Here is a 25,600-nt window from a genome sequence, read left to right as displayed (position 1 = left end):
AACTTTTACTGACAACTTTTTTTTGAATGAGTAGTTGCCACTGCAAGGCCTCCACCTTTTCACTACCCAGGCACTAACTCCTGGCTCCTGTGCATTACGGTATATGATGTTACTGTCCTGGAGGTCACTGAGACTAGGGTCAACACAGACAACTCCTCTGGACACTCCCAGTTCACACTTGCTGTAGTGCTGTAATTATTAACAGCATCCCCTTCGCTCTCCAAAGTGTTCCAGGTCAGACAATAAATTACATGGTTACCCTGTCAACGAACTACTTGACAAACAGAATGGCTTTTTCTCAGTCCTCATTCTCTCCAATCTCACAGCATTCAATATTATTCACTGGTGTTCTGAAAAATATTTCTTTCATTCTTTCTCTGAGTATTCCTTCTATTTTAAGGAGATAATTAAATACCAGGAACAAAGATTTCCTCCAAGCATCCAGAGAGAATGGCTTCTAAAATTAGTTGTTCCTAATATAGTTATATTTGTGGGGCAAAGTCTTCAGTAAATTGATAGACACAGTATCAATCTGGTCATTAGAACAAAGGCTAAAGTAGGAGAAAAATAACCTCCAACAGAACTAAGGAGACAGATAGTAATGCTTTGGATGAGAGGTAATGGTCAATAAGAAAACTAGTAAGCCATATTTGAAAAATAAAATGTATATTCAAGGCATATGTACAGAAATATAGTTAAGAGAGAGTTATCAAAAAATATAAAGGAGACAAGATTAGAAGCTGAAGACCTACGTACGTTTCCTCCCTCTACTACTGACAAGCTGCTGACCTTGGGAGAGTCAATTTAATGTAACATTATTATTAATATATTACTTTTTAAAGAACATCAAATGTTTTAAAAAACTTTTAAAAAGATAAAACATGATATAAAAAATAAGGGATTGGGATTTCTGCTTAGGACATAAAATATAAAATATAAGGGATTAGGATTTCTGCATCAAATGTTTTAAAAAGCTTTTAAAAAGATAAAATACTATATAAAATATAAGGGATTGGGATTTCTGCTTAGACTAGGAAATATAGGCCAACCATATCCCAAATATGTCTTACAGAAGACAACTAGCAGAGTCAGAAACAAATCCAATCCAATCCAAGCACACAAAACCTAACTGAAGGTAAATGAAGCTAACAAGATAGCAAGAAATTACCAGTTTAGAACCTTGAGAAAAAAACAGGCCAAAGAAATACACTTTAAGCAATCCATGGATCAGAGAAGACATTAACATGGAAATCAGAAAATATTTTCATTGAATGATAATATAAATATTACATATTAAAAAACTATGACTGCTATGGGAACTGTTCTTCCACCTTCAATATCCAGAAAACCAGGACACATGGACATTTGCAATGTATTGAACAATTCTACCTTCAACATTAAAAAAAAGCATAAGCATTAGCATTAACTAAAGGGTTAAAGTGCTTTCAGTAGAGTATAAGTTCTTCCTTTCCTAAAGCTGATAACAATTATAAAAGGAAAAGGAAACAAAGTTACCACATTTCGTTGCACTAAGTTATCTATGTCCCTCTTTACTAGGTGCAGGTGCTCTTTGATGTCAATGAAGTGCTGTGTTGTCTCATAGACGCCTCCAGCAGAGCCAGGGTGCTGTATTCCACTGACCAGTCTGACAGTTTCACTCATGGAATTCCTGAAACGGAAAGTCTCTTGATACAATAAAATCAATATAAAGATTTTTTTTTTCAGTCACAGATCTCCAATACTTACACCTTTTCAAGTTCAATAAATTACATCATTAAAAAAACAACAACAACAGGTAAAGAAGTATTTTTAAAAACTGGGTTGTGTTCAAAATTGGAAAATAATTTATAAAACAACATTATGCCTTTATCTTTTACTAAAGGTCATCTAAGAATACCATGTAGAAAATACTACTAGGTAATTTGTGTTAAAACCAACATTATAAGTGGATATTGAATAATACAACGGACATTTTAATGAAGTTATAATAAATCTTTCTAGGTGTTCAGCTGTAAAGGACTAGTGCCAAATGCAATCATTTCCTATACACACGCACACACAGAGACTTGTCCACTTTGTAGCTGCACATATAGACGATTTCACTTCTGCAGCATAAGATCCCTGAGGACAGGGCTCACAATTCTGATTTCCTACCAGTGCCTTCAACAGCTATGGTTCAATTTGGAGGAATAAATAAATAAGTTATCTCACTTATCTCATTGAAGTAAAATGTAGTTTAAAAAGTAAGAACTCCGTCTCAAAAAAAAAAAAAAAAAGTAAGAACTTTACTGGAAGTAAAAAAGAGAAAGACTCAAATTACTTAAAAATAACACTATATGTCAGACGAATGTTAAGTATAACAGAAGTTTAGAAAATTATAGTTGAGTTACATGAGCAGTGAAGACTTCAAAAGTAGTTACAAAATATCTCAAGTGGTTTTGGATCAATGTCATGTGTTGATTAAAATTTCTTTTAATGGCACGTATGCCCAAGAAAATTCATGTGGGGCTCAGCTTTTCCACTGACACTCAAATTAAGGATAACATTTTAATATAACTAAAATACTTAACAAGACCAAAATCTCCCAGAGTATAATAATGTTATCATAAATCTGCACTTAAGAATTTTGCTTCCCAGAAGCATGAACTGGCTTAGGTATAAATGTCTTTTTAATATACCAAAGATTAAGTCATATAATGCACTTCTCCTACTCATTGACTCATTTGCCTGTTCATTCTGCTAACATTTCTTTCTTTAATTTCGTAAGTGCTGTGAGCCAGGCAATATTTAGGGATATAAACTTTGCAAGAAAAATGAAAGACCTGCCCTGCTGAGATGAATAGTCTAGCAGGAAAGCAATGTGACAGCAGCACAACTAGAGCTCTGCAAAGAAAGAAGCATTTAGCTCTGGGTGCCAAAAAATGAACAGAAGCCTACGGAGAAAGAATTGTGGTGGAAGAAGGTCATATATGGTTTAGAAAACAGGTCAAGTGAAAAGAGGGCTGGACAGAACCCTTGAAAATAATACCTTTTAAGGGATGATGGAAGATGAGCAAGTGAAGATAACTAAATGGAAGCAGAGGCCAAAGAATACCCAGAATGAATGGTACACCAGAAGTCTTAAAAAGGATGTTTTGAGATGCAGAAGTGGGAAGTGGCATCAACTACTAGAGAAAAGCTACACACTTTCTAAGATCTCTTTCTGCTAAAAACAACGTCTGTGATTCCTTAAGAATATAAAAATCCACAAAGACACAAACCACCCTTTCCATTAAAGGCAAATATTTCCTCTCTCTCTACATTTTTTCTGACGCTAATTCCTAAAGAAAAAGGTCCAGAGGACTAGTTCAGAAACTTGAGCTCAGTTTTTACACTAATTTATTGTATGCATGACATTTGTTCTCAGTAAGTGGGAGTTTGCAAGGATTGTTAACTCCTCTAAGAAAGAGATTCTACCCAGAACCTAAAGTACAATTAAAAAAAAAAAAAGAAAGAGAGGGATTCTATGGATAATACAACTGGACAGTTAGGATATCCTGACAACTGGTTATATCTTTAGATGTCCTAGTACTACTGCTATGTGAAACATGCAAAGCATGGAAAAGTATCTAGACTATGCTACCCTTCACAGAAGAAAGAAGGGGACTTAAGAAAATACATATATACAGAAGAAATACAGGAAGAACAAACCAGAAGCTAACAGAAATGGTTACCAGGAGGGACTGGGTGGGAAACAGCTGGAAAGAAGGGGAGAATGGGAAAGTGGTAGCAAGGACGAAGAAGTGATACGCACACATGCTCTACCCCTTAGAATCACAGTATTCACATACCCAAAATACAAACCATTTAAATCAACTAGTGGAATATAAACATTAACAAAGAATCTAACTAGATCCTAAATGAGTAAGTAACATCAGCCATAATGAAAAGAGTAGAGAAAAAGAGAACTATACTAAGAAACTATTTGGAAAATAGTATCTGGGCTGGATACTATAAGGCTTGAGATAAAAGGAACTTTACATAAACTTGTCAGTAAATGTCTTTTGCACCGGGATAAGAGTTAACAATTTGAAACCACTCTGTGTGTACGTGCATACTAAAGTAGAACCAATAAGTAAATATGTTATAGATACAGATAAAGAATAGGTTTCTCCCTGTTGGAGAAAGAATTCTCAAATAAGATTAAGGGGGAAAGTTAAAAATTAACTCTGTAGTGTTCAGTCCAGCCAGAATCCAAAATATCAGCATAATCTCATGGTTCAACACGAAAGTAGGTTGACGGATATGGAACTACAGACTCATGTATATGCATGGGTTAGTATACATAGATATATTCCTTACCTCTGCCCACTAAGAGGCCTACAGATAACAGTACTCCAGTAGTAATGAGTATACCTAGGGCCCAGAGGTTGGTTTTCAAATACCTTTCTCAAGAAAAAGGAACCTGGGCTCACTGGAGGGCAGAGAAAATACAAGATGAGCCTAGAAGACAGTGCATTATCATAACATTTTAAAATGCTCAAAAAAAGATGGGGGCTTGTTGAGAGAACAAAGAAGCCAACCTGAAGGAGCTCAGAATGACCACACCTGAAACAATCTGAGCAGCAGAACAAGTAAGGAGAGTGTTGGATTGTACGGAATAAATACCCATGAGTCTGTACTGATCTAAGTAAATTACTAAATAAATCAATGGGAGAGAAAGGACAGTTGTTCCTGACAGAATAATTCCAATGAACACATGTGGAGGGAATGATAGAAATATAAATATCAGGGCCAGGCATGGTGGCTCAGGCCTGTAATCCCAGCACTTGGAAGGCAGAGGCAGGAGGACTGCTTGAGCCAAGGAGTTTGAGATCAGCCTGGGCAAAATGGCAAAACCCCAACTCCAAAAAATACAAAATTTAGCTGGATGTGGTGGCATGCACCTGGAGTCCCAGCTACTTAGGAGGCTGAGGTGGGAGGATCATTTGAGCCCAGGAGGTTGAGGCTGCAGAGAGATGTGATTGCACTACTGCACTCCAGCCTGGTAAACAGAGCTAGACACTGTCTCAAAAAAATAAAAAAATTAAAAAAATAAATCAGCATTTGGCAAAAAAACACACATTCTTCTTTTAGGCAAGAAACATCAATGGATGCTAAAATGAATGAGCAGAAGTTTGAAATGGATACTTACATATTCTTAAAGTATCTTCTCTGAAATATTAACCACAAAGGGAAATATAGTAACTTTAAAGTAGAGATAGCAATAGGAAACCACCATAACCAAGTGATCACAGCAACATCATCAGTAATATCTTATCAAAATGTGGAACTTCCTTCCAATCCTAAGTAGACACCAGACAAACCCAAATCAAAAGGTATTAACCGACTAATGCTCTTGGAAAATGTCAAGGTCATGAAAGACAAGGAAAGATGAACTACTGCAGACTGCAGAAGCCTAAAGAGAAAAAATAACTAAATGTAATGTCTGACTGTAGACAGAATCCTGGAATAGAAAAAAGGTCTTCGTGGAGAAACTGATAAATTCTGAATAGGTCATTTAGTTGATTGAACTGTACCAATGTTAATTTCCCGATTCTGACAATTACACCATGGCTATGTAAATCAGAGGAAGATGGGTGAAGGATGTACAGAAACTTCCTATACTATTTTTGTAGCTTCTGAGGTCTAAAGATTGAAATAAAAAGATTTTTAAAAAGGTTGTGTTACATGATCCAGTCTATTTCTAAAAGGATTCTATTCATTTAATTGAACTATTTGAAGAGCTAAACTATTCATTTAGCATCACAAATATTTCAATCACGAGTTCACATTATGAAGATTTTTTTTTAAATGCAAAGAGAAAGTTGAAGAAATAGAAACCTGCAGTTGTAAGTGCCTTTAATCTCTAGACATCAGGTATAATCACCTTCTGTTTGATCTAACCCTGTTTAATTTTCCAGTCCTAAAGAACTAACATTGACATTTTTGTTTGTCAAGGGTTGTATCAGTTGGGACAGGGTTCTAAAATGTTAGCTTATGGAAACATGACACTTTGGTTTGTCATTTCTGCTCCAGGCATTGAAAGCTGTTAATTATCTGTATAAGTGAATCATTTTCATTAGAAATTTATTGGTCAACATTCTAAGGACACATTATCTCCTCTCTGCTCCAACTCTCCGGTCTCTCTGAAGGTAGAAGATGGGAATGAAAAAGAGGTAGTCACACATATTATGTTCAAAATGGTTTCATTCCATCAAAAAGAATTTCCTGCATCAAGTCTGCTTGTGTTATCGTCTTACAATGCTACACATACTTATTCCTCTAGTTCTTTCACATAAGTGTTATATAATACTTCATATTCTTTTTATATTTTATAAATATAAGAACACACCTGGCTTGTCAAGGTGTGTTCCTATATTTTTAAAAGATGCCAAAACATTTTTTTCTTATCCAGCCCAGTACAATTAAAAACTTTAGACATGTTTGCAGTTTTTAAATATTAAAAGTTGCTGTATTTATAGTTCCCCTATTTGTAAAATGAATCTAGAATGGAATTCTTACCCTCATGCAGAAATCTTACAATATGGTGCTTGGACACCTAGAGTCACAAATTTAGGATAAAAAAAATCACATAACACAGAGACACTACTTTTACATACTTACTTCATTTCATTTACTTGTCTCAGAATCTCATGCTGAGTTTTCACAACAGTATCCAGTTCTTGTTGAGTGATCTGGAGGAAGAAATAATGACGAGCAAGCTGAGTAATCCACATTCTATGAGCACACAGTACAGTGGCCCTTCTTCTTTACTTCCCCTCCAGCAAATAGTAAATGAGGCACATCTGCATATTCTGTAAGCCCACCTGCCCGTGCTGCCCAGGCACTGCTGCTCCTCTTTTAGAGATTTCCTCTGTTAAGGAAGAGACATATCTTCTCTGTTCATCAAGAATCATATCTAACTGCCGGTTCAGCTGCTTGATTTCAAGATGAATACGATTCTGTCCTTCAAAGACTTGTCTTAGCTCACGGTCTCCTACAGTCTCAAATACTTCCTCCACTGAAAAGGAAACAATAAAAGTGATCGGAGTCTCCTACACACAGGTAGTTTTGTAAGTAACCAAAGTGCCAATATACAGCAAAATTAAAACATCACCATCATAGTGGTACAATCTCCCAAATAGAAAACATGCAGATAGTTAATTCATAATGATTAAATTTTTATTTGTTTTCTGCTATTTCAGGTGACTGAACACTTATAAATTGGATTTAAATTTTTTTATTTAAAAATAATTTTCTTGGAAAATCTCAGGAGATATCAAAATGGCTAACCAGACGCAGGTAGTATGTGCCTCCTCCATGGAGAAAAACCACAATAGTAAGTAGATACTTGCATTTCAAATAGCTTGCCTAGGAAAGAATGCTGAGATTCATCAGAGAAGAAATGGGAAGCACCAGAAGTAAGTCAGTCGAGGATATGAGGCAGCTTGCCCAGCCAGGAGCTAACTGAGCACCAGAAGAGGCTCCCAGATGATGGGTAACAGTAAGAGAAAAACTCCCAGGGCCCTCCAGTCCAAAATGGGCTTTTATGATCCTGGCTACGGAGAAACCCTTGACCCTCTAGGGCTTTGGGCTGGACATATGGAACTGCCTAAATACTGCACAGAGATGCTGCTCCATAAAGGGAAACCACATGGAATCCCACAGGCATTCAAGCCTAGAGCAGCTCCAGTTGGGCACCACTGTGGATAGCCTAGATACTGGGGATCTACAGACATGGCTACAGCCACTGCAATGTTCCAATGAGAGAGGGGACACTGGTCATTCCCATGCACCCCTGGGAAGGTCTCTACTGCCTTGTTGAAGGCTGCTGCTGATACTGAGACATGAGTAGATGGCACTCCCCATAGCTTGTTGTCCATGCTGCTTGCCTGGGAGGGACCCTACTCTCTCTGGTCACACACCCAAGATGTAATCTTGAGAGTTTAATGGAGTGTTGAGCCCTCCCCTCAGGCTATATTTGGGCTGACAAGGCTATAGCCAACACCTGGCCAAGGAAAGACAGGGAAACCAGGCTCTCCTATGCATATCTAGGACAATACCCACTGCCTTGCAATGGGCTCTTGTGAAACTGAGAGGTAAGCAGACTGCACTCCTTACGGCTTCTTACTCATGCTACCTGTCTAGAAGGGGCCCTGCTCTCCCTGGTTCCAGGCTCAAGGCACAGATTTGAGAGTTTCATGCTAGGCTGTGCCCTACCCTTAGTCCAAGTTCAAGGTAATGTGGCTGCAGTTGTTGCTTGGCTAAGGAGAAAACCTAAGAAAATAATTGATGAAAGCTTCCCAAGTCTATCAAAAGAGTTAGACGTCCAGATACAGGAAGCCCAGCAATCCACAGAAAAATATATTGCAAAAATGATTTCACCACAGCATATTATATTCAGAATGTCTAAGTCTAAAGTCAATATGAAATAATTTTAAAATTAACAAGAGAAATGTACTTAGTGACTTATAAAGGAAATTCCATCAGATTAACAGTAGACTTTACAGCAGAAACCTTGAACAACTATAGGCTTACAAACTTGGAAACCTAGAGGAAATGGAAATGCACAACTTTTTGAGATTGAAACAGGAAGAAACAGAACTCCTGAACAGACCAATAATGAACAGCAAGACTGAATCAGTAGTTAAAAAAAAGAATCTCTTAACAACAACAGCCAGGACTAGATGGATTTATAGCTGAATTCTATCAAACATATCAAGAAAAACCAATTCTCCTGAAATTATTCCAAAACACTGAGGAGGAGAGAATTCTCCCTAACTCATTCGATGAGGGCAGTATCACCCTGATACCAAAACCAGACAAGGATACACAAAAAAGAAAACTACAGAACAATATTCCTGATGAACAAAGATGCAAAAATCCTCAACAAAATACCAGCAGAATGAATCCAACAGCACATCAAAAAGAGAATACGGCACAATCAGGTGGGATTTATCCCAGGGATGCAAGGAGGGTTCAACATATAAAAATTCATATATATGATATACCACATAAACAGAATTAAGAAAAAAAAACATGATCATTTCAACAGACTCAGAAACGGCATTCAATAAAATTTATCAACCCTTCATGATAAAAATCCTCAATGAACATACCTCAACATAATAAAGGCCACATTTGACAAACCCACAGCCAACATCATACTTAACGAGGAAAAGCTGAAAACATTCCCTTTAAGAACTGGAACAAGACAAGGATGCCCACTTTCATCACTCTTAATTATAAATAACATAATACTGGAAGTCTTCACCAGAGCAATCAGGCAAGAGAAAAAAATAAAAAGCATTCAAACTGGAAATGTGTAACATTATCCCTGTTTGCTAATGATGGGATCTTATATCTAAAAAATCCTAAAGACTCCACCAAAAAACCCTTAGATTTGATAAATGAATTCAGTAATGTTTCAGGATAAAAAATTAATGTACAGGAATTAATAGCATTTTCATATACTGATAATGATCTAGACAAGGACCAAACCAAGAAGGCAATTCCATTTACAACACCTACAAGAAAAATAAAACACCTAGAAATATATTTAACCAAGGAGGGGAAAGCTCCCTATAAGAAGAACTTCAAAACAATGATGAGAGAAATAAATGACACAATCAAATGGAAAAATATCCCATGCTCATGAATTGGAAGAATCAATATTGTTAAAATGACCATATTGCCCAAAGCCATCTACTGGTTCTAGAACTCCCTATCAAATTACCAATGTCATTTTTCACAGAATTAAACAATCCTAAAATTCATATGGAACAAAAAGGAACCCAAATAGCCAAAGCAATGCTAAGCAAAAGGAATAAATCTGCAGGCATTACCTGACTTCAAATTATACTACAAGGCTAAAGTTACCAAAACAGCACAATACTGGTATGAAAACAGACACATAGGTCAATGGAACAGAACAGAGAACCAAGAAATAAAGCCACACACCTACAACCAACTGATCTTCAACAAAGTCAACAGATATATACACTGGGGAAAGAACACCCTATTCAATAAACGGTGTTCAAAAAATTGAATAGCTATATATAGACAAATACAAGTGAACCCACACTTCTCACCCTATTCAAAAATTAATCAAGATGGATTAAAGACCTAAACAAAAGACCCAAAACCATACAAATCCTAAAAGAAAACTGAGGAAAGACCCTTCTGCATATTGGCCTAGGTAAAGGATTTAGACCAACTCCTCAAAGGCAAATACAACAAAAACAAAAATAGACAAATGGGACTTAATTAAACTACAAAGGTTCTACACAGCAAAAGAAATGATCTATACAGTAAACTAACCTACAAAATGGGAAAAAATATTTGCAAACTATGCATCCAAGGAAGGGCTAATATACAGAATCTACAAGGAACTCAAACAACTCAAGAGAAAAACAAAAAGCCCATTAAAAAAGTGGGCAAAGAGCACGAACAGACATTTTTCAAAAGAAGACACACAAGTGGCCAACAAATATATGAAAAAATGCTCAATGTCGCTAATCATCAAAAAATCCAAATTAAAACCACAATGAGATATTATCTTACACAAGTCACAATGGCTATTATTAAAAAGTCAAGACAACAGATGTTGTCAAGGATGTGGAGAAAAGGGAATGCTTATATGCTGTTGGTGGGAATGTAAATTAGTACAACCTTTGTGGAAAACAGTGTGGAGAATACTGTTCTCCAAGAATTAAAGAACTAAAAACAGAATTACCATTTGATCCAGAATCCCACCACTGGGTATTTACCCAAAGGGAAAGAAATCATTATATCAAAAAGATACCTGCATTCACACGTTTATGGCAGCACTATTTACAATAGCAAAGATATGGAATCAACCTAAGTGTCCATCAACAGAGGACCTGATAAAGAAAATGGGGCATGTGCATGTATATATGTGTGTATATACTATAGATTACTATTCAGCCATAAAATAAAAATGAAATCATGTCTTTTGCAGCAACATGGATGGAACTGGAGGCCATTATCCCAAGTGAAATGACTTAGTCAAATACCATACATTCTCTCTTATAAGTGAAAGTTAAACCATGGGTACACATGGACATATGGAGTAGAGTAACGGACTCTGGAGAATACCAAAGTGGGAGCGGAATGAAGGCTGAAAATTACCCATTGAGTACCATGTTCATTAGGGTGAGAGGTAAACTAAAACCCCACACTTCACCACTACGTGACATAAGCATATAAGAAATCGGCACTTGTACTCGCTAAATATATAAAAAGATAAATAAAACTAAAATGGAGGGGATGGAGGCAGCACACCACCTTGCTATGTATGTACCTGTGCAACAATCCAGCATGACCTGCACATGTACCCCAGAACCTAAAGTACAATTTAAAAAAAAAAAAAACTAAAATGGAAAAATATATCTCTTTCATATACACTGTGTGATTCTACTTATATGAATAAGCAGAACTAATCTACAGTGATAGCAATAAAAAGAGTGATGGGCTCTGTGGAGAAGGGGGTTGACTTGAAGGAGGCAAGAGGGAACTTTCCGGGATGATAAAAATGTTCTGTGTACTGATCTGGATGATGGTTAAATGGGTAAACATATTTGTCAAAATTTACCAAACCATACTTTTCAAACACTACAGTCAGCTTCAGGATATACTCACAAATGTTATGTGATGATGTTTAAAGCAAATTCAAAATAAGAATGACTTTTATGTTTCATTTTTAAATTCATTAAATCTGACTCATACTGCTGATCATTAAGAGAAGTGCATACTACATGGAGTGTTCAAATGCTAGCCTCAGCCTTTATTAAGTATACCTTTGATCACTTAGGCTGACGGGGAACAACTCAGATAAAAAGTTGGCAGATAATATGAAGTCCCTCAATTTGGCCTTAAAATGTTTTATTTTCCACATTAGCACACTCAACTTCTTAATTACATTGGCTTAGACTAGCATTTTATAATTTTCAACTATACAGTCCAGGATTCTATTGAGTAGTATGGGGAGAAGCAGACATCATGTCATATTACTTCCACAGCAGTTTTGATAGTTTTTAAGGATTATCTCCACCCTATAAGGTAATAATGTGCCACTAAAAGCAAAAACATAAACTTTTGATGATTTCATTCAAAAAATATTTACTGAACCTGAACAACTAGGTTAGCAATTGTTTTGGATTTCTTTTTAGGCTTAGCAGACACAGCAGTGAATACAGCAAACAAAATCCCTGTCCTCATGGAACTTTCATTCCGGCAGTTCCATTCCTCCACATAACCATGGTACTCTTTATTTCACAAATGACTAAGCCACATTCTCACCGGTAAAAATGCCAATCTCCCAACTCTTAAAGACTAAAGATTTGCTCATAAATTGTTTCCAGAAATCACTTGGAATGTAACAGTTTAAAAAACAGGGATGAGTCAGTAACACACAGACTCAAGCATCCATGATCATCAGCCCCAACACCAGCTGCAGCACCCATGTATGCTTCGCTACAACTCACCAGGCTGCCATTGGAGGTCAGGGTGGACCTTCTGGAATTCCTCTTTTTTTTTATCCAATTCTTGTTGAAAGTGCTCAAATTCCTCTTGATACTTTTCTTTTTCTTTTTCTGAAATTTCTTTATCTGGTGTAGGCTGTTTTTTTTTTTTTGGAGTTTTGGAATAGATCATAAAAAGGATAAGAAAATCATTAAGATACCTCAATATGTGCTATTTTTCTCATTTTAAGTATTTGACCACTAGCTGAAAGGTTAACATAAACATGTTATTCCTTCTTTACTTTAATGATAGCAAATTTACTTTTTTTTTTTTGAGACAGAATCTCACTCTGTCACCCAGGCTGAAGTTCAGTGTCTCGATCTCAGCTCACTGCAGCCTCTCCCTCCCAGGTTCAAGCAATTCTCCTGCCTCAGCCTCCCGAGTAGCTGGGACTACAGGTGCGCGCTATCAGGCCTGGCTAATTTTTGTATTTTTAGTAGAGACGGGATTTCATCGTGTTGGCCAGGCTGGTCTCAAACTCCTGACCTCTGGTGATCCGCCTACCTTGGCCTCCCAAAGTACTGGGATTACAGGTGTGAGCACTGCACCTAGCCTACTCTTGCCTAATTAACTACTACCATTTACTGAGCCCCTGCTGTAAGCGCACTGTCTTAATCCTTCAATATCATGAGGTGGCCAGTACAAACATCTCTGTTTTACCAACTAAGAAATGAAGTGTTACAGAGGTTCGGTAACTTGCACAAGACTATATAGCAGTAACTGGCAGAAACAAGTTCCAAACCTAAGTTAGTCTTCCCAAACATTCAGCTAAAAGGCAAAAACACTAAACTGATACACTTTTTGAAAAAAATGTGTAAAATTACCGGCTCTTTTCCAGGTTCAGTCAACTGGAAAGTCAGAAAGGAAAGCACATCATGGTCATCTACAAATTTAAAAAAGAAAGTCTAAAAAAGTTCCATAGGAGATTACTTTTATCATTGTAAATGAACTTTATCAGTATTTATTGCTTTAAATAACAATAATCAGTGAGGAAATTAACAAAAATTAGCTCTAATTTGGTAAAGGCAATGGAACTTTGTGAGCTAAGAGACAAAGATTCACCTGATTTATATTAGAAATAATCTAAACATCACTTTCTTAAACCCTAAATCAGAACATTTAGCAGTGTTTAACATGAAATAGATGTTTAATAAACTTCTGATAAGAAATGAACAAACAAATGAAGGGTCAAAAGAAGTCCAAACTCCTTATTCTGGTACCAAGATCCTCCATGATGTCCCACAAATCCCCTTCATGGACAATGTACCAGACAAATCAGACAAAATCCTGGTCTCCAAGTACTTCTGGTACCTTTATGTCTCTGAACCTTTCTTATAGTACAGAATACCTTCTGTCTTACTTTCTTATTTGTTTCTCTTACATGGAGGGTATTAATAATTTTATCTTACCTAAAATCATATTCAAAAATCAAATTCAAGTTGTGTAAGCCAAAAGCACCGGCTCAGCATATCAAACCTCCTAACCTAACTAAAATACCAATCCTGGATAGTCACATTCACAAATCAAAAGCAATTAATTTCATGTATATAGCAATCTTTATGCTTTGTACTGTTTACATAGAGATCTAGAGATGTAGACAGATTAAAAAGAAAAATATAACACTGCAGTATAGATTAAGTAACTTAAGAAATTATGTTGTATAATAGGGTACTGAACCTGGAGTCAGAAATCCATATCAAGTCCTGCCTGGGGCTGACCATTAATTGGCCATACAATCTCCAGAAATTTATTTCACCTAAAATTTGGCAAGTTCTTCTAAAAATATGATCTTCCCTCCCTTCCTCTCTGGGTTGTCAGGAATGATCTACATATTCGAAAACATTTAAAACTACAATGTATCATATAAACATAAAATGGCATTGACACTGAATGATCATTTATCACCTTATGTGGAAAAAAATGGTAACTATATTTTTGTTTAAAGTTTAGTCATCGAATAACCTTTCCTTAGGTTGCCAAATTCATTTATATGTGATGTGACAACGATGAGGATCCTAAAACACTTGGCAATTAACCTTTTTGTGGAAGTGACTAGCCAAGATTGCTATTTTAGTTAAGTGTCATGTGGTTCATTCTGCAGCCTTTATTTAAGCCTGCTGACTTTGACAGCCTCTACTTTAAATGTCTCCTTCACTATAAAATAGCACCCAAACTGATGCTTTAATTTATACACTTGTATATAGCCCCAGTTACAGTTACAGAACAAGATAAGTAGAAAATTACCAGTGTCAATAGACCAAAAGACTGACACAGCAGGCAATGGGAAGGTTCCAACTAGTCTTAAAAAGTTAGAAGTATAAACAAATCTACATATCCCTAAGATACTATTCTCAATAAAACACAATTCATAAACTTTTAATATTATCACAATGCAAGATTTACCTGCAAGACCTCCAGTTGCAGCAGATATTCCAAAATGCCCTTGTGCAGGGATAATCATATTTTCCACTTTGGCACAAAATTCATAATCATTTTTATCTGGTGTAAAGCCATTATTAATCATTACCTAGAAAGACATATCATAGCTATAGCTTTTACAAAAGACATTAGAAAGTAAATTTCAATTGATCAGTTTTATGACATACTATTCAATTTTGTTTCACTATTATAAAGGGTAATTTTAAATAACCTTTCTTACTTGGTGTCATTATACAATATGATATTTTACTTAAAAAAATGAATTTTGCCCACTATGTGTCAAAAGTTTAAAGAGAGAAAAATCTGATAACTTTCTATGAAAATCTTTCTAAAACAGAATATGGTTCACCTTCTCTCAAGAAGACCTAGGGAACCACCACTATTCTCTTGGAATGGTTCATGCAATAGAGGGATCAGACTTGTTCTCAGATCCCAGTGACAGCTAAAACCAAGAGGTTAAATTTACAATTCTATCTGCAGCTGGTTAAGAATTAAATAGATTGTCTCAACAAGTAGTGAGCTCCTCTTAATTAGTGAGGTAACTGGACTGTCACAGGTTAGCAGAGAGCAAAAGTGACACAAGTCATATTGACAAGGCAGAGAAGGAAAACGCTAAAAAGACGTATGTTTCTACCCTGCAGAATGTGTATTTGAAGGAATGACCCTAAATTTCTTAACAGGATCTTAGAATCCTAAGCAAGCACAGGAATCCACCTGACACATGAATGCCTTTCTCATTATCCCAGTCAAGCCGTGGTTCAGCCTCTTTAATACATTTCACTTTTAATAACCCTCTCACGAGTCCCACCCTGAACAACAGTCACTGAGATTCAGGGTGGATGCAAAAGGAGTGGGCCCAAGGCACCTCAGTAAGGGCACTTGTGTCATTACTTCTAGAGTCAAAATTTTGTCAGAGATTTAAGATTCAGTCACATAGGCAAAATGTTATAGTATTCTGTCCAAATTTTTTTCAGCAAGAGAATAAAATATCTGTCAATATGAAGAGTTACCCTCTATATACTGTAGGATAGAAATATGTGAACTAAAAATTAGTTTAAAATAACTAATTTTAAAAGATCATTTATCATTTGGTTCATAATACTTCTTTCCTCTGATTAGCAATATTCCTATTTCATTTTACATCATTTACAACTGGTCCTCCTCCACAGAGCCTTTTAAATTAGAATCAACAATCAGGAAGTTATTTGCCTTTGAGTCTTAAAAAGACTAAGTTATTACATTCAAATTCCAACACTAAAATCCTCCAATTGTTCAGTATTTGCTTCCTTGAATTCTAATAAACTGAAAATCCATCAGGAGTCTTCATTGTCTGGTTCTAATTGTTTTTTTTAAGGGATGTAACACAGTTCATTGTCCTGTGAGTTAGCAGGAATGTTAGGAAGGACTGTAACTGAAAAGCCTACGTACAAACTGTCCGCCAATGAATGCTTCTTTATGAGATCTTCAATAACCTTCCTTATTCACCTCATGGTTTCAACCCAGTGTTAAAGACTACACTTGCAATATTTAAGATCTCCTGCTTTGACTGTGCTTCCTCCACCAACAGCACTTGTTACTTCCAACCTCCTCTTACTTTGTTTTTCCCTCCAGTGTGGAAATAACTGAGACAAGCTAGGGTGTAAGTACTAATTAAATAAATACTTCCTGAGTTCTTAACATGGGCATGATATTAGGAACTAGGAGAAATGTAGATATAATGTCTGTCATGAGACGTTCACAATCACATTGATAAGAGACATATAAACGCAGAGTTAATAAGCAAATCAATACAACATATCTCAAGGCCAAATAAGCATTAGAGAAAAAAAATGCTCTAAGCATTTAGGAGAGAGAGATGATTATGAGCTGTCTAGGAAATCCCTTGGAAAAGGAATCTGAATTTGTGTGCTCAAAGCTGAGTATGGCTTTACCAAGTAGAAAGAAAAGGAATTATCAGACTGAGCAAATGTACACAGACGCGAGAAGCCTAAGTAGCAGTCACGTGTCCAGCAAGTCTCTCTAAAGCGTGTACCTGAAAACACTAGCTCCATGATCACTCACAGACATTAGGTGAATAAGAATTCCATGGTTAAGTCAGCCTGGGAAATGTGAGGTTTAATAAAGGTTTATTTATCCTTTCTTTAAAAAGGATCCTTCACAAAGAAATCTTTAATGTCCTAATATGCGCAGTAGTGCCCAATCTCATCCAATTGTGGAACCCTTTTAGGGGAGCACATTTTGCAGGGCTATTGTTTTGGAGTTCTGGCAGGGCTCACAGTCTGCACCCACCATACTTGATGTCTGGGCTTTGCCACAAGCAGGTAAGCAAAACTTACTGATGACTCTAATGAAACTACAAGACAAATGATAATTACAACAGAATTCAAACCCAAGTTAATCATAATAGACATGGTCACTTGCTCTATTCTAAGATCTCTAAATTAGCTTGGAATGAAGACTGAGCCTATATAGTTTTCCAAAGAACTACCTTTCTCAGATTTTTAGACTCAGGAGTGTAAGGCTAGCTCATGATTTAGGTGAAAGAAAAATTCATACACTCTATTTGTTTTACTTTTAAGTATTATATAACCAGGTATTGATGGCATCTTTAAAAAGCAAAGTTTACAATACCTAAGTTATCATAACTGCCAGCTGGATATATCCACCTATATATTACTCTAACATCAATTAACCTACAACTAAACTCATCACCAACCCTCTGATTTCCCATTCCTCCCCCAAACAGGTAAAACACAAATGTGCTGCTTCTTTGCTAAACAGTACCAATTAACTGTCCGATTTGCTAGATTCAGGAACTATCCTTGACTCAACAACTGTGTTCACTCCCAATCCCAAGAAAACTGGTACTATGAATACTGGGACCTAAATCATGTTTCTAAATTGCAAATCTGATCATTTCACTTCCTGCTTAAAACTCTTTTAAATTTTTTTAAAAGTTCCTTATAGGATAAACTACAGGAAGCTGTGCAAGGCCTGTTATTGACAACCTTTCAATCTCACTGCTCACTGATCTCTTCTGTCTCTCAGCCATATCAAACTACATGCCTTTCCAAAATATTTCACGTTCTCTCAAGTCCCTATGCCTGCACTTGGAGTACACTCACTCGCGTGCACACACACACTCTTCCACCTACCCAGAACTTCCCGATCTCCCTGTAAGGCCTGGCTCAACTCTGAGAAACTGTTCCTAACCTTCCCCACCCGCACCAGGCAGTTACAGAATTTTTTTTTTTTTTTTTTTTGAGATGGAGTCTCGCTCTGTCACCCAGGCTGGAGTGCAGTGGCATGATCTCGGCTCACTGCAAACTGCCTCCCGGGTTCAAGCGATTCTTCTGCCTCAGCATCCCAAGTAGCTGGGACTACAGGCGCATGCCACCGCATCCAGTTAATTTTCATACTTTTAGTAGAGATGGGTTTCACCATATTGTCCCGACTGGTCTTGAACTTCTGACATCATGATTTGCCCGCCTCGGCCTCCCAAAGTGCTGGGATTACAGGCATGGGCCACCGCACCCGGTCCAGTTACAGGATTCTAATCCCAGGATCACTTAATAGTATCTGCACCATAGCATTTATCACACAGCATAGGAATGCTACATATGTATGTCCTCTGTTAAGCTATAAGCTCTTTGGGGAGAAAGTCTGTCTGTCTTATTCATATTTGTATCCTGAAGGCTTGGAGATTATAACATGTGATATACAGTAGGGTGCTTAAACCTTTACTGACTAAATAGAAACCTACCATCAGGGATTTACAAGAGATGACTGCTTACACTGAGCTTTGAAGCCACTTCTTGTTCTCTTAGGGTAACACTGATGAGTATGTAAGTAATATACAAATTTAAGTGCATTTAATTTCTATCAAAAATTCAAAATGAGAAGTCATACTAGAACATTGTTTATTTGGTTCTCTCTAAATAAATGTTACTTACTGTTAATGTTTTCTGGTAATAGATAATCTTTGCCCGGACAGGATAGGGTTTATTACGAAAGTCCCTCTGGCAACTTGCTAAAGCTTGACTAGCACCATCACTACAGTAAAAGAGAAAGGAAAAAAAACAAGACACTCAGCTTTTCAATATTTAAAAATTCAGGAAGATTAAAATAATATCAAGTTATGACAAAGCCCTGAGATATTTTATGTTATTTACTCAAAATACTACATGAGACTAAGGCAGTGAATCTCTACCCTAGGGCAGAACATGACTCATTCACTGAGTTTTTAATATGTAGATTCCACCCCAAATCAACTGAAGCAGAATCAAAAGGAGGGTCCTAGGCACCTCCATTTTAAATAGCTCCATAGAAGCTATGATGAATTACCAGGGCTGAAACTCACTAGGGTAGAAAACAGTAAACAGGCACATGAAAAAGTCATTTTGCTTACAGTTCACTTGCTGAAAGCTGTTTCCTCCACAACAAACACGTGAAAATAAAAAATGTACATACCTAATTTATATACATTATAAATATACAGTCATCCTTCAGCATCCACAGGGCATTGGTTCCAGGACCCCTGCAGACACCAAAATCCTCAGATGCTGAAGTCCCTTATATAAAATGGCATAGTATTTGCATATAACATGTGCACATCCTCGTGTATACTTTAAATCATCTCTAGACTACTTATCATACCTAATATAAGTGCCCTGTAGTTGTTATACTATATTTTTAAATTTACATTATTGTGTATACAAAATAATTTGTATTATTTTTGATCTGCAGTTGGTTGAATCCACAGATACGGAACCCAAGGATATAAAGAGTTAACTGTAATGAACACACAGAATCTCTGCAGACCACTGAGTGCTTTAAATAAGGCAATACTAAAGTTAAATAAGATGGCATAAATTACTTTATCATCAGGTTTGTCAAGGCTCAACTTTATTTTTTAAAGAACCCTTTTAATGAGGATAAAAATGCATGATTAGTGTTATCACTGAGAGCCAGGAACAATCTATACACTTTCAAAACTAAAATATTAAATAATTTGAGGTTAAATAAAAACATACTCCATTTGAATCTGAGATGGTCCACAGATAGAACTTTAGAACAGAACCAAATAAAATAAAACGTTCTACCAAGTTACAAAACATGTCTCAAGAATAGATGGTCCACAGATAGAACTTTAGAACAGAACCAAATAAAATAAAACGTTCTACCAAGTTACAAAACATGTCTCAAGAATCATATATTTTCATTTGGAAAGTGTTCAGATTTGAAACAATGTATTTCATAAGGATTCCAAAGAGAAGCTGAAATCAAGAGTAATGTAAAAAATACACACTTACTTTTGATGGTCATAATGGATTTGTCCATTGTTGCCTATAATTACTACAGCAGGATTATTTTTCTAAAAATAAAGAAAGCATATTTTTGAAAATGTCTTCAAAAAAATATTTTTGAAATGATGTAGATCATTCTTGATGTACTATCAAGTGTCTTACATATCTAAGATTCTAGGACTCTAAATCTTTTAACAACCTGGACTTCGCACTCAAGGAATTAGTAAAGTTCTCCTTTAAATTGCTAATAATAACCTCTGAAAATTAATAGAGAAACAACCAGCTGATGAGAAGATCATCAACCTTAAGGCTGCTAAGTCACAAGTTAATGTTTCCAATATGTAAGTACATTTTTATTTTAACTGCTTCAGGAGAGATCATCAAAAAATTGGCCCAATCAAAAAGAATGATTAACATATGACCAGATATGAATATGTGAGCTAGCAATAGTCATGCACTTGGATGTTCTTATGTAAGCAAACTGTTAAGAGTCTTCTAAACACTACTGCTTTTACCACCTCCATCTACAGATTCGTGTTTATCCATTAAGTAGGGCCATGGGAGCAGAAGTCAATGCAAAGCTCTGAGAGTCAGGACTCCACGATGGCCTCAAGCTGATGTATAAAAAATCATGTACATGTAAATTAAACTGATAAATTCCAGCTATATGAAGACTAATTAACATACTTACCATACAGCTTGGGGAGTTCTGTACTATCGAACTGATGAAAGCATTAAATAAGCTATATTTCTCACAGCCTAACTCTGCTAGTAGATATATTAAGGTGGGTAACAGTCCTGACAATAAATATACCTTTCCATCATTGTCAAAAGAATCAAAAAATATTCCAACACCATTCCACATATCAGCTGATCCAAACACAGGGCCCTCCAAGCCTTGATTTTCTGTATACCAAATTGCCTGAAAATACATAATAGGGAACAGTTAGAGGCTAGTGGTATATATGCATTTACATACATTTTCTAAGTTAAAGAAATGATCATACTAGCCCATCAGCTCCAATTCGACCTCTTCCAGTCACTCGAAATGTCACCTCAACTTCCCAGTTCTCAAAGGCTGCTTTTGTCTTTGTCCACACTGAGCCTCTTTGGCTTTTTAAAGATGGTGCTACTCGAATTTGATCTGAACTTGGAATAGCATCTAGAACAGAAATCAGGGAAGAAAAGCTTTAAGTTATAATTAGGTAAAACTCAATGAATCATTGCCAAACTGCTAAATATACCTACAGAGCCTTAGTAACCTGTACAATAATTATTAGGAAAAAATTTAATGTTGACAGTTTCAACTTTAAAAGTTTAGGGCTAACACGTCCCTTATCAAATAAAAAAAAAAAAGCTACATTCATACACTAAAAATTCCAGGGGCAGTAGGCAAGAGAAAGGGAATTATGACTTTAAGGCAAACTATCTGATTCTCATAATATTCTTTTTAAAAACCTTAAAAATTTGCACTTAAAAAAAAACTGCAATGTATTTCGCCAGTTTACAAGGTTAGAAAGCTCAAACAGTGTGAAAAGAACATACCACTAGGAATCAAGAGACTTGTTCCTAGTCTCAGTTCAGCTGTGTGACTTTGAGCAAATAATTCTCTTACTCTCTTGGGTTCACCATATGTTCACCTGTAAAATGAAGGATCACTTCCATAAACACCCTAAAAGTTATATGCAAAATACTGTACTTATATACATTCCACCATGGAGAGGGTCAACTGAACTTCAATAAGCAATTCTTCAGCAGATTCTCAGGGAAAACAGTGATCCTCAAAACAGTGGTTTACATCTCCAGGCCAGGTGCAAGCCCCAGCTCTACTACTTACTAGCTGTTTGATCTGTAGGCAAGTTACTCCATTTCTCCAACAGCCTCATAGGTATTTAAGTGCCTATAAAAATAGCTTTAAATGTTTCAATAAATGTTAGCTATTTCTCCTAGTATTAGACTAGGTAATTATTAAAGGCCTATCAACCTTAAAAAGTGAAAAATTCTAGCTCTCAGATATTAACTAGTTCTGACACCCATGCTGGGAAATACAACTGTAACTGTAAGATCATTTTACGGGTAGAAAAAAAAATTGACAAAAAGGAAAGCTGAGATATTTCAGTAGGATCAGTCACTATTTGTCACTGCTACTTTCAAACATTCAAAGGATGGGGTGGGGGGCATCATGGAAAGAGACTGGACACAGAATCATACGACTTAGATCTGAGTTCAATTTCACTGACACTAGTTATGTATCCTTTTTCAAAAACCTTAACCTTTCCAAACATCAGTTTTTCATATATAAAACAGGTAACACCTGCCTTGTCTACTAAGGATCAAATCAGAGAAAGAAAGTGAAAGAGCTTTGAGAGCTATAAAGGGTTACAAATTATCATTTTTTGCCCTTAGGGACCTAAAGATGGGTACTAAAGGAACGTTAGAGTTAAGAAAGAGAAACACCATAGATTTGGTCTCAATTTGGGGTTGAAGGTAAAGGGCTGTGTTAAACTAGATCTTAAATTTCTGCATTTTAAGTTTTTCAAAGTAATGAATTGCAGGACAAAACGAAAAGGAAAAAAATGATAAGTGTAGTTACAATGAGGCTTATATAAAAACTACAGTGACAATGAAAGCAAGGGATGTCCATAGCAGGGATTCCCAGAGCAAGCAGCCAGATAAATCATGGCGAAAAGACTAATAACTTTGCTTCAAATTCATTATAGCCACACAGCTTTAATTTACTAAGGTACATTATCCTGACATTTCTCTAGCAGACTAGATTAGTTGGTTATGGCTCTGTAAAGGAGGTCAAGGTAACTGATTTGACTAGTTGATTAACATTCCTAACTGGCTGATGTAGTGTATGTGAACGTGAGAAAAACAAAAAAGAGAAGACCAGGCAGGCAACAGAGAGGTGTAGAAGTGAAAAACTGAACAAATCCATCACCACTACTGAATAATTCATCCTCATTCCAAAAATAGAAGCAAAAACTCCAAAAACTTGTGTTTGATATCATTTGCATCACTTTCTAAATCAAGAAGAGTTACCTTGATAACAAATGCCCAGTAATATACCCTTGTTGCATGGGAACATAATAAATGACTGCTGAGTAACAAAATAACTGCACTCTACTTCAACTACTTAATGACTTGGTTATTAAGTCAAATTGAAATCTAGACCTTTGAATTACACATTAATTTGAGAAAAACAGCCCTTCCTAAAAGAGAGCTTCCTATTCAGTAATTGCTTTCTAGAAATGAAACATTTTGTTTCAAGCACAGGACAATCTAAAATGATCTATAAAAACCTTACATAAAAGATTGCTTAATCACACACAAAGACAGAATTCAAACTGCCAGAGCTCCTCATCTCATATTAAGGCATTTGCCACTTGCTCAAAGGGCATATCTGATGGTCATTGAACAGAGCTTATATCATGCCAAGTGCTACGATTGACTCCTTAGTCAGCAGTGACACATCAGCACTAAAAAGTGCAGATATGTTTTCTTTCACTGAAGTCAATGCTCTAGCAAGACTCTCTTATCTACAAGAGTGCCAAACACAGAGAGTGAATAAAATATGAAGCCGAGATTATGTCAATGTTTCCAATTTTTTTAAAGGGCTAAAAATGTAATGCTATTCTTAGTCTCAGGTTCAGAAACAATCCCCCAAAATATATGCCTTCTCCTAAAAAGTTACATAATGTTACTACAAGAGAAAAGATCAAAGACCACACCAAGTCACTGAGAGGAAAATGTAAGGTGTAGTTCCAACAGTATAAGAATGTCTTCTGACATACAAACTTAAAAATTACTCTAATACCAATATATGCCATCTCTGGCGACATCAGTGGGCATCGTGTTCAAATGAAGCACTAACCATTGCTAACACTGGAGAAAAGAAAGGGGTCGCAGGGGAAGCCGGAAAGGAAGTAAGGGAGCTTCTAGAACATATCTCAGGTTGGGATGGCTAGGAGTAGGGGACACTTCTAGAGACGTAGCGTTAGGGTGAAACATGATACCTAGAAGCAAGTTTGAGTGCTAGGAAGCGCAGGAGGTAACAAAATACCTCTAGATCAAATGGAAAGTACCAACGAGATCAAAGAAAGGAAGACAGCAGGCGGGTGAGAGAACAGAATGGGTGAGTGGAAGACTCGGGCAAAAGCTGAGGGAACCGTGCAATCCAGAAAGGACCCGGAGGAGGGGCTGCCAAGAGGGTTCCCTCCACAGCGCATATGGTGTGCAGCTGCTGGAACTGGACCTCAGCACACCAGGGTGGCCGCAGGTGAAAGGTGAATAGGCAGCGAAGGCGGGGAGGAACCCGTCCCCAGCCCTCTGCCCGGGCTTACTCCCCGCGTGGGCCCAGAAGGGCACGGTCCCGTCGCTCTGCACCAGGTGCGGCCCCTTGAAGCTGTATTTGTACTCGAAACGGCGATGTGGCAGCGTGGCCGGGGTGCCAGAGGCGCCGGCGGCAGCGGGGTCTCCTCCCACGCCGTCGCCCCCAACGAAGCGACTGAGTGACAGCAGCAACGCGCAGAACAGCGGCCGAACTCTGGCCTGGAGACCCCTCCGCCTGGATCCCGCCATCTTGGATTCTGGAACGCGGAGGAGGGCGGGAGAGGGAGGGGCGCGGATGGCTGCGGATGGCCAACAGGGCGCTCGCTGATTGGTGGAGCCCGGGGGACCCCCGAGGCAAGGGGTGAGCCCCGCCCCCAGCCTTCGCCCTCTGCGCGTCGGCCGGGCCGGGAGCAACTGTGAGCGGGTACACGCTCAGGGGGCGGGTCTGGCGGCGGTGCAGCCCTCAGGCCCCGCCTACCCTCTCCGGGGGCGGGGAAAGGACTCCGATCTTCCCTTCCCGCTGCGCGGGAGGCGCAGACGGTTCCTACCTGCGGGGAGCTTTCTACGGCTTCTTAGAATACCTGGGAGCAGGAACTGGCGAGCCTTAAGACCTGTAGACCTAGCCTGTAAAAAATCTTTCCAGTATTAGAAGAAAGGCGTTCCTTTTGATGTGACATCAGTTTTTCAGTGGCACAATCCCGAATGCTTATGGTCTCAGCCCAGTGAGCTCCATCAACCCGTGTTAGAGCATTTCAGACTAGGAACCGGCACCCACGGGCTTGCAGGATGCCTTAGGATTTATGAGTTGGTGTCGGAAAGAGGGTTTCTGTGAATTTGTCAACCATCCTTTACATCTCAAAATTTAATTCCAAGAGCTTTCCAAATTTTGAAACCATGTCAATAATGCATTCAAATGAAACAGTTTGGTTTGGTTTTGGTGAGAGAGACGATATGTG

At 37.4% G+C, this 25,600-nt stretch overlaps 1 protein-coding gene across 1 annotated transcript in view; it reads right to left on the bottom strand.

The window, feature by feature from the left end:
* Positions 1-24,893, bottom strand: part of LMAN1 (lectin, mannose binding 1) — a 28,779-nt gene extending 3,886 nt beyond the window's left edge. Inside the window, exons 1-11 of the mRNA XM_021672032.2 lie at positions 24,656-24,893; positions 21,317-21,471; positions 21,124-21,231; positions 20,316-20,377; positions 18,957-19,056; positions 14,968-15,091; positions 13,389-13,447; positions 12,528-12,660; positions 6,849-7,042; positions 6,646-6,716; positions 1,516-1,669 (exon numbers count right to left, since the gene is read on the bottom strand). Of these exons, the coding sequence (XP_021527707.2) occupies positions 1,516-1,669; positions 6,646-6,716; positions 6,849-7,042; positions 12,528-12,660; positions 13,389-13,447; positions 14,968-15,091; positions 18,957-19,056; positions 20,316-20,377; positions 21,124-21,231; positions 21,317-21,471; positions 24,656-24,893 (1,398 nt within the window). The remainder of the gene's footprint in view (positions 1-1,515; positions 1,670-6,645; positions 6,717-6,848; positions 7,043-12,527; positions 12,661-13,388; positions 13,448-14,967; positions 15,092-18,956; positions 19,057-20,315; positions 20,378-21,123; positions 21,232-21,316; positions 21,472-24,655) is intronic.
* Between the last annotated feature and the right edge of the window lie 707 nt (positions 24,894-25,600).

Source organism: Aotus nancymaae, unplaced genomic scaffold, assembly GCF_030222135.1.
Source record: "Aotus nancymaae isolate 86718 unplaced genomic scaffold, 86718_ANA_hifiasm-v0.15.2.pri h1tg000020l, whole genome shotgun sequence".
Taxonomy (NCBI): Eukaryota; Metazoa; Chordata; class Mammalia; order Primates; family Aotidae; genus Aotus; species Aotus nancymaae.
The sequence above is the reverse complement of the archived record's forward strand: the minus strand, read 5'-3'. Positions and strand labels throughout refer to the sequence as shown.